This window comes from Phasianus colchicus, chromosome 28, assembly GCF_987193195.1.
Source record: "Phasianus colchicus chromosome 28, bPhaCol1.hap1.1, whole genome shotgun sequence".
In the NCBI taxonomy this organism is placed as follows: domain Eukaryota; kingdom Metazoa; phylum Chordata; class Aves; order Galliformes; family Phasianidae; genus Phasianus; species Phasianus colchicus.
Genome location: NC_143463.1, coordinates 3,550,162 through 3,566,659, shown reverse-complemented (window position 1 = coordinate 3,566,659; position 16,498 = coordinate 3,550,162). Strand labels below are relative to the sequence as shown.

General features: G+C 49.9%; 2 protein-coding genes across 4 annotated transcripts in view; one reads left to right on the top strand and one right to left on the bottom strand.

Moving 5' to 3' along the window:
- The window catches only part of STK11 (serine/threonine kinase 11), a 35,338-nt gene extending 22,166 nt beyond the window's left edge, over window positions 1-13,172 (bottom strand). For 2 of the 3 annotated variants that reach the window (XM_031604198.2, XM_031604199.2), the window contains exons 1-5: window positions 11,523-13,172; window positions 4,961-5,044; window positions 1,941-2,030; window positions 1,112-1,244; window positions 514-650 (exon numbers count right to left, since the gene is read on the bottom strand). In XM_031604198.2, coding sequence (XP_031460058.1) covers window positions 514-650; window positions 1,112-1,244; window positions 1,941-2,030; window positions 4,961-5,044; window positions 11,523-11,812 — 734 coding nt within the window. In that variant the 5' untranslated portion in view covers window positions 11,813-13,172. Of the gene's footprint in view, window positions 1-513; window positions 651-1,111; window positions 1,245-1,940; window positions 2,031-4,960; window positions 5,045-7,678; window positions 7,907-11,522 lie in introns of those variants that run through there. The other variant, XM_090126213.1, reaches the window with a different exon arrangement.
- A 213-nt stretch (window positions 13,173-13,385) lies between these two features.
- SBNO2 (strawberry notch homolog 2) overlaps window positions 13,386-16,498 on the top strand; it is a 56,497-nt gene continuing 53,384 nt past the window's right edge. The window contains exons 1-2 of the mRNA XM_090126201.1: window positions 13,386-13,826; window positions 14,969-15,058. The gene's annotated coding sequence lies outside the window, so the exon portion shown is untranslated. The remainder of the gene's footprint in view (window positions 13,827-14,968; window positions 15,059-16,498) is intronic.

Below are 16,498 nucleotides of genomic sequence, written 5' to 3'. Positions count from 1 at the left end.
AAGCTGTATGAGATGAAGCACACAGAACAGGTGCTCAGCTCTCACATGACAGCAGAAACCAAAAGGAGGTAAGAGGAAACAAAGATGAATATCTGACAGTATTTGGAATGCCTCTTCCAACTTTGTCTGTCTATATCACAGCCTCTTCATTCACATGAGTCAATACCACAAAGACATCTTCCTGACAGGCTGGAATGGAAGAAACTTTTAAAAATAAATACTAGAGATACAAGCACTTTGTGGTTTCTATTATTACAGCAACTGTGCATCTCAGATGCTGAGAAATGGCTGGCAGAGACTTACTAAGTGTGGAGATGACTTTATTCAGAACTGCAAGCACTTCAGGGAACACACACACACACACACCCCAAGGATAGGCCAAGCTGCATAAACCCTCCCCAACCCCCCCAACACCACACACAAGAGCGTGGGGACAGCAGATTGCACAAGACTGAGCTATTTGGGGACGTGTCATTTGTCACTGCAAGTCCTGGATGCTGCATGGGCACTTACAGTGTGACCCCTGCGGACCAGATGTCTACTTTAAAGCCTGAAAAGGTATCAAGGCCATTGGCAATTTCTGGTGGCTGGAATGCTGGCGACCCTTGGCTCGTTCGGCACGTGTCATCCTCTGCAAATGGATGCAATGCCTGCAAAGAAACCCATTAGTTTCAAACTTCCAAGGCGTGCAAGTTGTAACTGGTCAGAACTTTCACAAAAGGAGAAAACTCTGCTACTGAATGTCTACTTACATATCATGAGAACATGCAACTGTAGTTAAACACCATCAGTGATATTTCCTTCACCAACCCTGCCTTGCTAAGACAGTCTCCATATATTAAGAAGTACAAGGTTACGTTGCTTATCAATTTCACCATACTTCTGGGTTTATCTGAGATTAACATCCTCCTCTAAAAGCTTCCTGGATGGAAGTTTGGTGCTGTTATCAACAGTGAGATAGAAGTGTTTTGCCAGTTACAATAAATACTCAGCAGAGCCACTCCAGAGCATTCTGCAAGTTCAGCAGGACAATCAATAAGTCAATCGATCCCACAGAGGTGATATGAATCCAGAAAGTCACACTTCCCACTTCACTGCAGTTCTCACGTACCTCTGCTACGCCTAAATCAGATATTTTCAGCGTCCCATTGGTGGTCAGCAGGAGGTTCCCAGGTTTTATATCCTTGTGGACAATCCCTTGGCTGTGCAAGTATTCTAAGCCATCTATAAGCTGACAAAAGTACCTAGAGGAACAGGTAAAGAAAACAAGAGTCAAGCACTTCCAGAGACTAAAAGCGTGAACCACCAATAATACATGAAGCATTGTACAGTGACAGCATGGCAACAATTGCTCACACACTTACTTTTAATCTCCTGGAATGCAGAAATATTACCCATCTTAATGCACCTGCATTTTACTGAGGCCACCTACACCCTCAGACATCCATCTCCAGAACTCTAAAGTTCCTTTACTTGCACGCTGCAATGGATTTCAGTTAGCCTGTCCACCAACAAGCTAACACATCATGCTGGATATTGACAGTTCATCTACTAGAGATCTTTCATCTTTTTTCCTGACAGAGCTGCTTGCAACATCCCATTTAGAGCAGGCAAGCCCTCACACATTCCTCCACTGCACACATCCTAGCAGAATGACACAGAAAGGCCAGGAAAGGTTGCCATGCATCACTTACAGCAAAACAAAATCAGCAAAATTCAACAGAAAGATGCTTTTCTTCCCAGAATCAAAGGGTTCTCTCCGCCACGGCTTCATTAGGCTTTCATTTTTTTCCTCCCATGGATGTAACAAATGGGCTCATAACACCAAGTTAGTTTTACTCAATGGGCAGCCAGCAGTGCAACAGAGCAGAGTGCACCCTTGAATTTAAGAGAGCAGCGATGAGAAGCTGATGCAGCCTAAGGAACAAGCCTGTACTTACCCATGAGCCTGAAAAACTGGAAACCTCTTTTCTGGGACACTGTCCAGCATCTCCTGCATCCCACACACACAGTACTCCATCACCATATACGTGAAGACAGTGTTAAGGAAGCTCCAGGGTAAGCTGCTTTCCAGGCAGGTGCTGCATGAGGACTGCAGCCCCATTCCCAGCTGCCATGTGCCCTCTCATACCTGGGATTTAAGTGAGCTCCTGTGCCCTCCCTGAGGTGTTATTCTTCATTTCCCATCCCAAAAAGGTGTGTGCACACACTCCTTAACAGCTGCTGCTCATCCCATCCTCACAGCAGCATTTCACTGGTAGGAAAGGATCCCTAGAAAGTTGGAAAGCTTTTTGGAAAACACACAGATTAAGAAAACCTACAGGAGTGCCAAGAGCTGGTGGCACTTTTTAGTATTTGGTCTCTTCCAACATGTTCCAGTTTTCATCTCCTTGCATTCCAATATTGGGGCCAAACAATGGAAGTGACAAAAGTGCCCAGAGCAGTCATTGCTCTGCTCCCCTCTCCCAGGGCTTGGAAAAACACAGTGCACACTGAGGGGCTGTGACAGACCCTGAGACATCTGGTGGGTTGGCAAGGCAGTGCAGCTCTGAGATGCAGAGTGCAGACACAGGCATGCAGGCAGCCCATGTTCTCCAGTAACAACACATTTCTTCAGTCACTAATTAATCCTGGCAGATGCCTTCTTAACCTAAGCCCAAAATAAGTTGTTTATCTCCCAGGATGCTCTCAAGGCAAGACAGGCTAAAGAGATGACCTGCATTTTAAGTGGGATCCAAGCTAGAAACTGCTGCCCTTTTGTAAAACATCCCACCCAGCTCCAACCCCTGGGCAAACATTGCATTAATGCTCGTGCCCCTGATGAGCTGCTCTTCAGAGAGATGCTGAAGTGCTGTAGATTTTGTGATGGGCACAATGCCACCCGATTGATCAGCAGAAGCAAAAACAGCAGCAAGAACCCAAATTTCATTCTTACAAATTCTTACCCCAGTAGAAGGCAGGGACTGTGTGTATCACAGTGACAAGGAAGACAGCAACTCTCCCATCTTCAAGAAAACAATACTAACAATGGATTATACAGAGTAGCAGTTGGGAAATAAAACTCACCTCTCATTCTTTCTAGAAAGAACCACCTAATTTTGGTTTCATCACCTGCTTCTAACCCCCCTCCTCTGCAGCTGCCCATTCCTGGCCAGTCAGCCAGATTCCAGCACAAACTTCCAGGCAGAGCAGATCTAGCACAGGTGCCCCACAACAAAGTTCTCATTTCTGCTCATCAGTAGGGTTCTGCTCCCACACACAGCTGCACACACTGCTAACAGAAGCTGTCAAGTCAGGGTGCCAGCTGCAATGCTGCTTGTTCAACAGGAGTTATTTTCTGCCTGGATCAGCTCTCCATTCATCACCAGCTCTGCATTCCCAGCATCAGGTCAGCAGAGCAGCCTATTAAATACTAAAGGTGCTTGATATTTTTAATCCAGTCATCACAGCTTTCCTATTACCAAGGAAATCCTTGAAGGCTTTGACTAGACAGACAAGCTGTTAAAACACCACCTTCCTGAGAATAAGCACAGCTGAAGCCTGCACTCCTATCAGCAGCACAACACTCAGGCAAGAACAGAATCCTCCCTTCTTTTAAGGACCAGTTTCAAATGCCACATTGTTCATTCTGGAAATAAGGATTTTTTCCCCTTTTTCCCCCAAATAAGTAAGGAAGCAAAACCACCCCTTCTAGCTGAGAGAGGTCAAAACTTTTTTGAATGACCATTCTGGGTTGTCATCACCTACTACCAACACACGAGGTCTCTCTTGGGCTCTTTTTCAACATGCTTCCCCATTAGCATCCCAGCTTCTTCTTAATTAAATGGTATCTTTCTGCAGACAGTAATTGAATTACAGCCCCTTCAGTCTGTTAAGGCTACAAAATACAAGTGAAAGTTGTCATGCTTTTTATATCTATGATTTGGTGGCAGAATATTCAATCTAATTAAAGCACAAAATTAAATTACCCATTTTCTGAAGTACTGTAACTGCAAGACAGTATTTGGAAAACACTGTCAAAATAAGAGCAGCTATTTGTAACACAGACGACAGCAAATCAGCTCAATAAGCTTACAGACTGGTCCAAGGGCACTCACTAGAAACTCTCCAGCCACCCACCTGCATTTCACTCGTGTGTTAAGGCACAGCAGCACATCAGTTGGTATCTGGGCATATTTGTAAGACACCATGCATTGGAACAGCACATTGAAGTCTGAAAGATGTGCTGAGATCACAAGCCACAGCTCAGTTTCCAGAGCTGCATGTCTCACAGGAGCAATACACTTTTTATCTCATGACCATTACAAGCTGTAGGTCACTGAAAGCACTTCACAAGGGACGTTCACACGAACAGCAGAGCGCAGCAGACCAGGGCAGGAGCCCAGCTCATCTCATTCCAGACCACACGACACGTCTGTCCCTGAGGAAGGCAGCACTGCTGGCAGCCAGATGCCACAATACATGGATTCTTATTTATTTTTCATTTTTTCCAAGGGGTAAAAAAAAATCCACTGACCATTCCCAAGGGCACAAAGGAAAAAATAGACAAAAAATTGACAAAAATTGACTTCTTGCAAAACATAAACAGGTCCATCTTCCAGGAAAAAAAGCTCTGACACACCACCAGCTACAAGCAGCAGCTGAAAGAGACAGATCTGCAGCTGCTTTCATGCCTGAGTGGGGAAGGTCACACAATACAACAGCCTGGAGGGGCAGTTCTCTACTACAGTCCTGTATGTGTAACCTGGGGACAGTATTTCACACTGAAGTTGGGGAACTTTAAGAAAGCATTAAGAGTGGAAGCACTCCAGGCATACAACAGATTTAATGCTAGTGAAAGCAATTGTAAGTTTAAGGAACATTCAGAAGAGCCTCAACAAAAGCAGAACTATAGTGATTCAGCACTACAGTGGAAAATAACAAGAATTCAAACCTTCAACCGCTGTGTTAAAAAGGATATATTTTCTGCTTCTCTTCATTGTATAACACATCTACTAACTGGATAACATTTTTGTGCCGCAGTCGTCGCAGGAGCTGGATTTCCCTGCAGGAAAAGAAAAGGAAAAACATTACATTTTCAAAGTCTATTTCCTTACTGTGGAATGAAACTAATGTTTCTAAATCACACGGATCGTTACACTTCTGTGTTAGTGACTGTGTATTAGGGACTGTGTTAGTCCCAGCTGCTTCGCTGAAGGTTACCTCTCTGCACTCTTTGAGAGAAGGCTTTGTGTGCTCCTGAGCTCCAGGTTAGCCTATAACAATGTTCCCTGGGTGCTGGATACAATGAGAACCCTCCCCACTAACACAGTGCAGCTCCAGGTTCCCCAGCCAGGGATCCTGCTCAGCAGAAAGCAGAAGATGAAGTACAAAACCCAAGGAAGGTGCCTTGCTGCACCTTGGCAATGGAAACTGACTCCTGGGTGCCACTTCACATCCATTGTTTTGATCTTTGTCTCCTGGGATTTTGTACTCTGCCCCAAACCACCGGATTTCAGTACCTTTTACATTAAAGTCACCCTGCAGAACCCCACTGCTGCCAGCTGTAAGGAGGAGAAACAGGAGGATCAGGCCAGGCAGGTCAGAGTGCTCTGGCTGGCAGTGCAGCACTCAGCTCTGCTCTGCTGCTCTGCTCCAGGCAGGTGCTGAACCACACACCAGCCCCTCTTCTTACCATTGCTAAGTCCCTTAGAAAAGCAGGGCCACATTTACCAGCCTGCACTGCTGGAAAGAAGCACTGCAAAAAACTCAGAGCACAGCTTCAGAAGGGAGAGCCTCTGCCCAAGCACAGAGCATGGAGCTCAGAAAGCTCTCACCCTTTGCTTGCACAATTAGACCACCTGCAGTAACGAGCCACGACCAGCACAATGACTTGGTGCTGCATCATGTCTGATCAGCAAACCAGTAACAGCTCCTCCAAAGAGCTCATAAGATGCAGGACACAAGTTGGCTTTAAGAATTAAGAGAGCTGAACAGAAAGCTGGAATAACAAGGCAAAGCTCAGAAGAGTGTTTGGTTTAAATGGCAGACAGATTTGCAAAGTGATGCAGCCGCTCTAATTATAGTAATGACCAAAAGGCCGAAGTGGATTAAATTAGCATAGAACTGCAGCCAGCATTAGCAGAGCTCTAAGAAGTTCCTGCATAATGAAGGGAGACGGCTGAGCTCAGAGCCAGCAAGGGACAGAGCAAACACACCTTTAAGTAGGACTGCTTTCTGCAAAGGCAGAGAGCTTCCAATATTAGGAACGCATTTAAAATCCTCATCCTAGAGGCTCATTCCCTGTAACGCTGCTTGAAAGCACAAACACCAATTCCTCCCACCTTTAAGAGCCTGATAAATATTTCATATTTCTGCCATTTCTTTCCCCCAGAAGGACACTGTGAACCACCAATCCCAAACAGCAGCGAAGCACACCCACCTCCGGGGCAGGGGCCAAGCAGCCCATTTCCCAGAGGAAAGATTATCTCTATTTTTAGCTCCTCTTGCATACTGAAAGGGCTGAGGAATGGAGGCAGCCTGGCCACAGCCACCTCCAATCCCATTTGGTTTACAGAATTTGTCGCTTACATGGACCTCAGTGCTTGCTTTGTCAGGAGTTGCCTGTGTTTACCTCCACCCCCCCCCCAAGCTAACCACAAAGAACACTCCACCCTGCTGCTTTCTTTGCACTTTGCACTGTGATGTTTCAGTGACAGTGCAGGGAAGGAGACCCGTGTGCCTGCAGCTCATCATCCACGTTTTCAGGACCTCTCCAGCTGTTGCAACTTCATCTCCTTGATCCTTCTGAAAAAGCAAGATGAAATTTCAATTGTAATCCTTGTTTCTGCAGTCAGATCTCCCCCAGCAGAGGGAAAGGCACTTGGTCTGAAGCACAGCCAGGTGCTCGGGTGCTTCACCATGCTGCACAGAGCCAGGAGGATGGCAGAAGAAACTGACACCAAACACGACTGATGGACTTTGTCAGACCACTGTATTTGTACTGAAAGGAATGAGAAATAAACCTACTTCCCTAGCAGCTGGTATCAGATTGGCATTATGATGAGGACTGCAACCTTTCCTACATTTTCATTCCGTTTTAATGAATCTACCAGAAAGATTGTATGAGAGAGATGGTGCAATGAGTGCAGCAGTGCTCCCATTGTTACCTACACTAACAAAAAGGAGAAAGCCCAACTCCTAGGGAGGCCTCTGCCTTGTGTGTGGCCATCACTGCTGTACCCACTCACCTCACACTACCGTGTGGCTGCAACAATTTGCACCATGGAACTTTGTTCTACTTCTCCAGAGCACGAAGCCCCCTGGTGTACAGCAGGACAGACTGCTGGAACACAGACCCTGATTCAAAGCATGAGCATCCTGGAGCAGGGAGCAGAGATCCCCTACATGGAAGGCTCCTTCACTCTGCCAGACACACTGAGCTCATCCAGATAGACTGAGCCTCATCTCCTTGCTTTGGCAAACAGCAGGGCCTGCTGCTGCTGCCAGAACAAAGCTGCTGCTCATCCTGCATGCCTGGAAGGTGCTGAGAAGCCAGCAATGCCCCTCCATGGACCACCGAAGCATCAGATTCAGCCTTCGTTCCACTGAAGATTCCTTACAATTTACAAACTCTTAAAGAAATCTTTATCCACAAAGGCAAGACAACGTTCACACCCTTTAAAACTATGTTACCTACAAGGTTTTCAGAAGAACTGCCTTCCAGAGGAAAGATACAGCACAGCTGATCCGAGCTGACAGCCTGCCTGGCTCTGCCTGAAGGTGCATTCCCTTCCTTTGCTTCATAAGGCACCTCCACAGGTGCAAGCTGTTAGGATTTTACTGGAGGCAAGCACTGGTGGATCTTTTCCAGGCAAACTGAGCTTCCCAGAAGCACGGGCTCACAGCAGGTCTGAGCCAGGCAGCTCTCACAGCCCACCTCAAGGCTCTGCACCAAGCATGGCACTCCTAAACCGTGGGTGAGCAGAGCATTGTGCCACCCACCCCACCCCAAACCTCCCCCGTTGGATGGGCAGGCTGGGATGAGTCAGCCTCAGGCCATCCTGGCCTCCAGCACCCGCCCTGCAGCTCACAGCAAACCCTTCCTTCAGCAGGGCTCTCAATTCGCAGGCCCACATAGCAAATCACCAAATTACAGGCCTACTGCACATTTTCAGCCTCAGAAGAATTCTAATGAGCATATATTCAAATCTAAGTAATCACCGAGCATGGTAAGTACAGTACAAGACACTTGGGATATGCATAGAAAGTCCCAAACACTTAATTAAAATGGGAGGCTATTAGCACACAGTTTTATTAAATTTGTGCTGCTAGAGACAAACACTCCTCCAAATTTTCTTTCATCTTTTTGGCAATCCTACTGAACTCCTTCTTGGCATGAAGTGGAAGCAGCAATTAGCCATAGCATCAGCTGGTTGACCAAACCACCCCAGCCTCCCTCTGCAGGGACTGAGAGCACACACAGATCCCCCACACTGAGCTAGGAGATGTGTCCCACCCCAACGTGAGCACTGAGGGCTTACAGAGCTCTTACAGGCTCATCTTCCAGGAGCAGAACTGGATTATTTGTGGGGATAGAGAAGAATCATCCCATTTGCTAAGATAACCCTATCATGCATTTCAGCCCCAAACCTGAGGTCCCAGAACTGTCACTGCACAATGAGATCCACATCTCCAGGCTGCAGTGCCTGCTCTGTGTGCTCAGCCTGGGTACAGACCTGTCCCACCCCCCAGGCTGCTCATTACTCCCTGCTTGTCACTGTTCCCTGTGTATTACTTGCTCATGTAATTACCCAAGAGCTGACAGTCCAGGAACTGTTTTCTAGGGAATTTCTTGGACAACACACTATTAATAGGAGCTTTGCCTTCACTGCTGCAGCAGCAATGCTGAGGCGTCCTGTGATAAGTGGATGGGGCACGAGGCCATCATTACAAATCAATTACATCTCTGCCACACAAACCAAGCCACCGTGCAGCAAAGAGCTGCATCCGTTAGAAACCAAGATGGGAGATCAGACTGCTGGAGGAACAAGCTCTATCTCTACAGTCAAGAAAGAAGAAGAAAAGTATGAGGTATTTTGAGACTGAAATAGTACAGCCACTCAGCCCTGCTGCCAGGGTGCTCCACCACATTAGCAGCACAATGTGAAATTAACCACAGAGAGGAAGATCTGCTTCAGATGCGACTCTGTGACCTGCAGCAAAGCAAACAACTCACTGAGGGTTCAGGAATCCCACTCTCATCCACCTCACATAACCTGAGAGCAGCTGCCTGCATCCTGCCCTGGGAGAGCCCTCTGCCTGCACGTACTGCTGGGGTGCTGGCAAGGCAGTGAGCACGGAGCAGTGCTTCCATGCCAGGGATGGGAGAGGAGATTTTTCCATCTCAAAGGACACCAGCTGAAGTCAGGATGTTTGCAAAGTTTACACAGCTCATCACAATCATATCTGACACGCACCGTGCTGCAGACACCCTGCTGCAGATAAGGACTGCAAGTATCACTCACCAACAGGCATTACATATTTACTAATGAGTGAAGTAACGAGTAACTTTCAACAAAGAATGGGAACAGAATCGTGCTGTTTGGTTCTACGATCTGGTTTTTTTTTTTTATTTTATTACATGCCAACAGCTTGCAGGGTACAAAGCACTCAGTAAAGCTGTTCAAACGCAGCTGAAGAAAGCCAAACACCAATGGAGTGCGGCCAAGCAGCGTGACATTAAAGAGAGATCACACAGTGCTTTCCAGCACTACCTGGAAATAAAGCCTTACCGTGGTCACACGTGTTGTTAAATGCCACCATGTGCTCCCCCCATCCAACTGACAGGGCAGACCATAAGGGTTTTGATGCCTGATCAGCAGCTTCATTCAAAGAGGAGATGGTTCTCACCGCCTATCGCAGCAGGGCTGGATGGTTCTGATTAGCTCAGAGTTGTGTTGGCAAAAATACAGCATTTTGTCTTTAAAAATCACCATTGATCATGTAGATAAAGGAAATGAATGGGTGGCCTAAGAGAAGGACAAGGTGACAAAAATAGGAACTTGAGCCCAAGTAAGCCCTCATTAGGAGGCAACATTTAAAACCTGCCCCTGTGTTTTGAAACAAGCAAGGCTGAGCCAGAAAAACATCCACGACCAAACAAAGCAGAACTCAGGTAGTCTGGTTCACTAACTAACCCTGATGAAGGCAAATCAGACATTTTCAGACCGGCTCCATGCATGAATAAAACTTCTACAGGGTTCACTTTGGGACTCGGCACCATCCCCATAGTTCTGACATCAACATCTCCCCTGGTATTTGGAAACCTTTCTTCACTACCAGGGAGAAAAAAAAGTTCAAGTAAAAAAGAAACAACCTCCCTCTTCTCAGCAGAGCTCTTGATAGAAGTGAAGGGGCAGGGATGGAACAGGGCACCCATGCCTCTACCAGAAAAACAAGAAACATTTTATTACACATTAACCAGCAGCTCACTCTTATTCTGAACTTGAGCCAGCAAAGGGAGGTCCCAGCGCAGAACCCTGCGCCTGTTCTGTCACTATGCATGTCACTGAAGGTTAGAAGGCAAACCCCAGGAGCTGACACAAGGTACAGGACGTGAAGTACCTCACAGCTGAGCTCACAAACTCAAACCAAACTGAGAAACAGAAACAAGACTCTGCTGGGTCAGGGCCCTGCGCTCAGCACGTCGCAGCTCAGTGCGCAACACAAGAGTCCTCTAAACACCCCCAGCCCTCCCTCCTGCTATGAGATAAGCCCCGTGCAAACTGTTGCTGCTGCAGGAGGTTGTCCCCTCCCAGCAGATAAACAGCCATCTCTCAGGGCTGTAATAAACAGCTTGCTGTGGGAAACAGGCTGTGAGGTCTTCGTGTGCAGGGCACAATGCTGCTGAAAGGGAAAGTTCCACCTAACGAGTCCTGCAAATGAAGCATAACACTAGGCTTCTCCCCACAGAATGTTTTAATTAGTTACTTGTGCCCTGATTAATCAGTATGTAACTGGCACTTGGAAAACCTTCCAAGCACAGATCTTGAGTCACTGAAAAGAGGTTGACAACCCTTGTCTCTCTTTTACAGCTGCAGAAATGAACTGAAAAGAGCCTTGAATTGCTTCCTAAACTCATTAGCCAGAAGAGAAACCAAGAATAAAACCCAAGGCTTGGTATGCCCACAACACATGGGATCACATCCCAGCACCAGCGTGGGTAGCAGCAATCACTGTCTGAAGAGTTTGAGAGCACAGCCCCTCCTGGGCACACAGACACTGCCCAGTGATGCTGCACCCCCATTCAGCTGAAGGAGCCCTTGAAGCTGAGCTCCCTGCCCCTGTCCCCAGCCAGGACAAGGTTAGGAGCCTTCAGCCACGCAGCTGAGGACAGAGAGCATTTCTTAATACCTACACCTTGTGAAGCATTTCCAAAACACAAAGTTACGTGGTTAGTTGAAACGATGCAGAACTTCAGCCGGAAAATAAAACTAAAGTTTAACCCCCTCACTTCCCAACTACCAGAAACATTTACTCACTTTTTCACGTTTGCCTCCCCGTTGGGAATTCTGCGTAGCTTCTTCTTCTTCAGAATTTTCACAGCTCTCCTACAGAGGGTTTCAGAGTCCAGCATCTCCTTGACTTTGCCATAAGATCCTTCTCCAAGCAAGTCTCCCATCAAGTACTTGCCAATGAGCTTTGCTCTTTTCCGCCGTGGCTGGTAGATGACTTCAGTAGAGTCAATGCGATGAATAAAAGTGTCCATCCCCACAGACATCAGCTCGCTCTCTCCAAACATACCCAGCTGCTGAGGCTCCTGCATATCCATCCTGGATTAAGTTCCTTAACTTGTCTTCCTTAAGCGCTCAGGGTTTTAATCCTGTTTGTTTGTTTCCAACACTCCCTTTTACTCCTTCTTGAAAAAAAACATCCAGAAGATTGTACAAACATTAATTAAAAAAAAAAAAACAACAAAACAAGAAAACAAAACAAACTATGAGCTGCTTCCAGCTCAAGTGGATGCTAAAAGATCCAGGTCTGCTCCAGTAACGCGTCTCTTAAGAAGAATATATAGCTCTGACCAGACACGATCAGGTTGGGACTCGCTTTGCTCCTGGCCTGGTCCCACCTTTAGGGTTCTTTCAAGTCACCTCAGCCTTTTGCTTGGCCCAGTTTGTGAAGGTAAGTGCTAGGTCATCCTGGGGACCTCAGACCATCACATAAAACAGACCACTGCCAAGTCTCGTTCGTGGCTTTCCATTCCCAGCACAGGCACCAGCTCCTAGCAGGACGGTGGGGGAAGCACTCCTGCCCTGCAGCCTTCACCTTCCGAGCACTAGAGCAGACGTTCGGGCTTTTTTCAGCCGTTTGGAAGCTGGAACCAGGTTTCTTTGAAAGAGTTTTCAGAAACAATTCTAATTTCTTCGCTTTTCACGCCTACAAAAGTTTGAGGCCTTCGGTGCCTATTGAGATCTCCCAGGGGCATCCTTCAGCCACCTGGATTGCGCCTGGCACATGATGTGTCACCGCTGCTGTTCCCAGGCTCAGCGGGCGTTGGACAGCCAAACCCCACCGGCAGAAAGCCAAACCCCGGAGCTGCGCGGGCACAGCGAGGTGCGGGACGGCTCAAGAGGCAGCAAACCTCTGCGCCAGGCGCTCCCAGCGCCCCATTCCCCGCCCGGGTGCGGGTAGAGGGACGGACTCCTCACGGGCCGCCCCCACAGGTGTCAGCGGGGCCGGAGGAACAGCGCAGAGCCTCCGAGGAGACGGAAGGAGCGAGGCGGGAGCAGAACGCCGTGCGCCTGCTGGGCCGCGGGGACGCCGCCGCCGGGAACCGGGCTCCGCGAGCGGCCCAGGGAAGGGCCTTCCCCGTGCGCCGGGGCCGCTCCCTCAGCACCGGGCCCCGCGCTGCGCCGCCGACACGGGGAACGGAGCGGGGAGCCCGGCGGCCTCGTCCTCCCTCCCCGCTCCCGGGCCTCGCACCGGGCCGGGCCCCGGCGCCGCGCTCCCCTGGCGTCCACCCGTCTCAGAGGGATCCCCACCGGCCGCCGTCCCCGCGCTGCCCTCACGGACTCGCCTCAGGGCCCGCTGCAGCCGAACCGCGCCCCTTTAGCCTCTCCGCCGCCGCCGCAGCGCGCACGCCGCCGCCATTTTGTTTACCTCCCGCCCCCGCCCGGCCCCGCCGCGCTCCCGCCGTTGCCCCCCCCACCCCGGGCCTTGCGCCTCCCTGGCGACCGACGTCCGCGCCCATTGGTCACCGTGCCGGCCCCGCCCCCGAGAGCTCTCTCGCTGATTGGCTGCGGTCATGCCACGAGGAGGCGGGGCCGGCCCAGAGGCTTTCGCTTCCGGTTGGCTCGCGGAGTTTCCAGCCCGCCCTTTCACTCGGGTAGAGGGAAACGCGCCGTGATAGGCTGAGGCAGCTGTCCGTCAGCGCCGTCGGCCGTAGGGGGCAAAGGGCAAAGGGCGAAGGGCGAAGGGAAGTGGTTGCCATGGAGACGGGTGGAGGAGGGAGTGGCGCCGCGCATTGGGCCTGGGCCTGCACCGCCGCGCCCTGGTCGTCCCGGGCGGGGCCTGCTGTGCAGCCCGTTCTTAGCGCTGCACCAACGCTCCGGAATCACTGCCCGTCTGTTCTCCTGATCCCTACGTTCGGTGCTAAACGTGACGCGCTAAACTCCTGCCGTGCGTGCAGGAATTCTGTCAGCAGACGAGGCCCCCCCGTGCTGCCCTCGCGCACTGCCGCCATGGGCCGTTCTGCAAATCCCTGCTGAGCGCTGAGGAGGCCGGCACCCATCAGGCAGTCCCAGCGTGTCTCCGTGCTTTTGGACATTAACGAATAGCAGATGGTAAACAGCTCGGTGCTGCCTTTATCTGTAGGCTCTCAGAGGTGAAGCAGGGAATCAGCGGCCCTGAAACAAGGCCAGCATTGGGCTGGAGGGCAGCGGCTGCTTTCTGCTGTGTGTTGTCGCTGTGTGACCAGAAACAAAGACAGGAGAGGTTTGGATGAGTCAGAGGAGGTTCATGTGCATGGCAGCGTCCTCCAGGTGTCCACCCGGCTGCTGGGGGGGGACCCGGCCATTGAGTCTCACACACTGCCAAACCTCACAGTTCACCACAGGTCTGTCCTCACCAGCTGTCCATCCCGACATTCTCAGGCCAGAGGTGCTGTTAGTGCTGCTGTGCCTGGCTGTGCTCTCATTGCATCACTCCTTCACACCCCATCCTGACCTTTTGGCTGTTTTCTCCTCTCGAGAGGAGTCTGGCGGCAAGAATGTTACTGCCTTTCTCCTTGCTGGATCCCAGCAGCAGCATCTCAAGAGCACCACAGAGCGGCAAGAGCTGCCACCTCCTGGCCGAGCTCAGGGCTTCGTGTGTCCCAGTCTCCTCATACCCTTGTCCCCACTTGTCCCCACTTGTCCCTGCTCTGAGGCCCCTTGCATCCACAGCCCTGCAGAACCTACCTTCACTCAGTTGCTCCCAGAGGCTCAGTCCTGGAAATGGCATCACCTCCAGCTATTGCCATCTGCTTTTGGACAGTGTTAGAAAAAAAGTGCAGAAAGCATTGGAAAAAACTTTTCCAATATGACCTATGTAGTGGTTCCCTTGGGATAAGTTGAGATTTTTGTTCTTTTGAGTTTTGCACTAAGGGGTGTTTTAACTCCTTCTTCTGGAAGTGATTAAGCTCCATAGAAATCTCTACTTTTATTTGAAAATTAAGAACAGCCTGCCAGCATACATGGCCATACACACAAGCGAGCTCGGTGAACATCAGAAGAAGAACAAAGAGGGAATCCAGCACAGTGGCACTGAGCTCCATGAGCCTCTCTCCATCTCTGGGCAGCAGGAGCTCAGGGCTGAGAACACCAGACTGAGACAGGATCAGAGAATGCCTGGACAGAAGGAGGCACAGCTGCCCCAGGACCAACAGCTCTGCATTCTCACTTCCTCAGGGCCCTGTAACACTGTGTTTGTCTCTGCTCCCTTATAGGCTTCTCTCATGATAGTGCCTGGCCACATGTGATTTACTTTGATCTTGGCACAGAGTCCAAAGTGCTGGAAAGCGATCGCCCAAATTCTGGTAAGTGCTGTGTTTCCCCTTCCCAAGAGGGCCGGGTTCCCAGCAGCACAAGGGCAGAATCAATTGGAAAACATCCACACCAAAGAACCCCAGACAGGAGCAGCTCCCACTGCCTCCTTTGCAGCTCCCACCCGGGCTGCATCAGCTGTGCTCTGCTCCCAGGAGGTGACGCTCCAGGAAGAGGCTCCCCAGGACTGAGGGGGCTTTGCAGATTCCTCTGTTGTTCTGGCACAGGCCAGCCCCAGAGCTGTGGCTCCATTCTCCCCCTCTGTGCTGTCCCTTGTTAAAGCTGTAGGGCAGCATGGGCCAAGCTGGGCCCAGAGTACCCCAACCCAGTGGAAAGTCAGGGGATTTCCAGGCTGTGGGAAGAAACAGGAACTTAGCGCACGCAATGTGTCCAAACACCCTGACATGGCCGCAGCAAGCAAGCTGTAGCATGCTTGCAAGCCAGCACTGCTGGATCGGGGCCCTGATGTTCGTGTCTCTGATCCTGCTCCCCCAGGACCTGCTGCCCCCCAGAGGTCCAGCTGTCTGGGAAAGGCTTATTCTGGGGAAGGCAAAACACTTGGGATCATAGACAAAGGTGCTTGGCACAAAGCCCATCACTGACTGCAGCAGGGGCTGTGCTGCAGCCTCAAGAACTCACGGGGGGCTTTCCTTTGTGGTGCTGCTGTCTCCTCGTACAGCAACAATGCTCACCCCACCTCACGGTACCTCACTACCTCATGTGTGAGTCCTTCCCTTCCTAATCCAGAGGTGGTGATTAGGATAGAGGCTCCATTGCTCCTGAAAAAGGGGTTGGGAGGGGACTGCTGGGTCATCAGATTCGTGCCTGAAATGGGAACTGGGGTGAGAAGTGGAAAGGAGGCGAGTGCTGTGTCATGGCCCCAACTGCTGGGATGGCACTGATCAGGAGGAGGCTGGAGGGATGCGTGCTGGTTCTTCCAGTGTTTGCTTTGTTCACAGTTGTATCATACTAAACAAATAACTCTAGGAGATTTTAAGCCATAGAAATGCATGATTGTAGGGCAGTTGTTGAGTCCCAGCCTGAACCACTGATTGAGCACCCAGGGAAAAGACCCAGTCAGCCCTGAGAGCACAGGTGAAGGCAATTCATCTGTGCAACCAGAAGGGCTGGAGCCTGTCTGTTCCTCTCTTACACCCCATTTAAGGGTTGACTACCCCAGGGAAGGATTTCTTTCTGGAGACCCCTTCTTAGTGAAGTTTTCCCCCATGAACCTAGAATCTTCTCATACAGGTAAACAATTTTCTTCCACAGAATCACGTTTTCTTCACATGGATTTCCCTTTCTTTATAGCACCTTTCTATTTTGCTGGTCCTTTCATCATCACACCTTTGCTGTAATGCCTTTCCTGTTGTACTGCTCTATCCAACTGCTACAATGACTAATGGAGCTACAGCAATTGTTCTCAGAGAGCT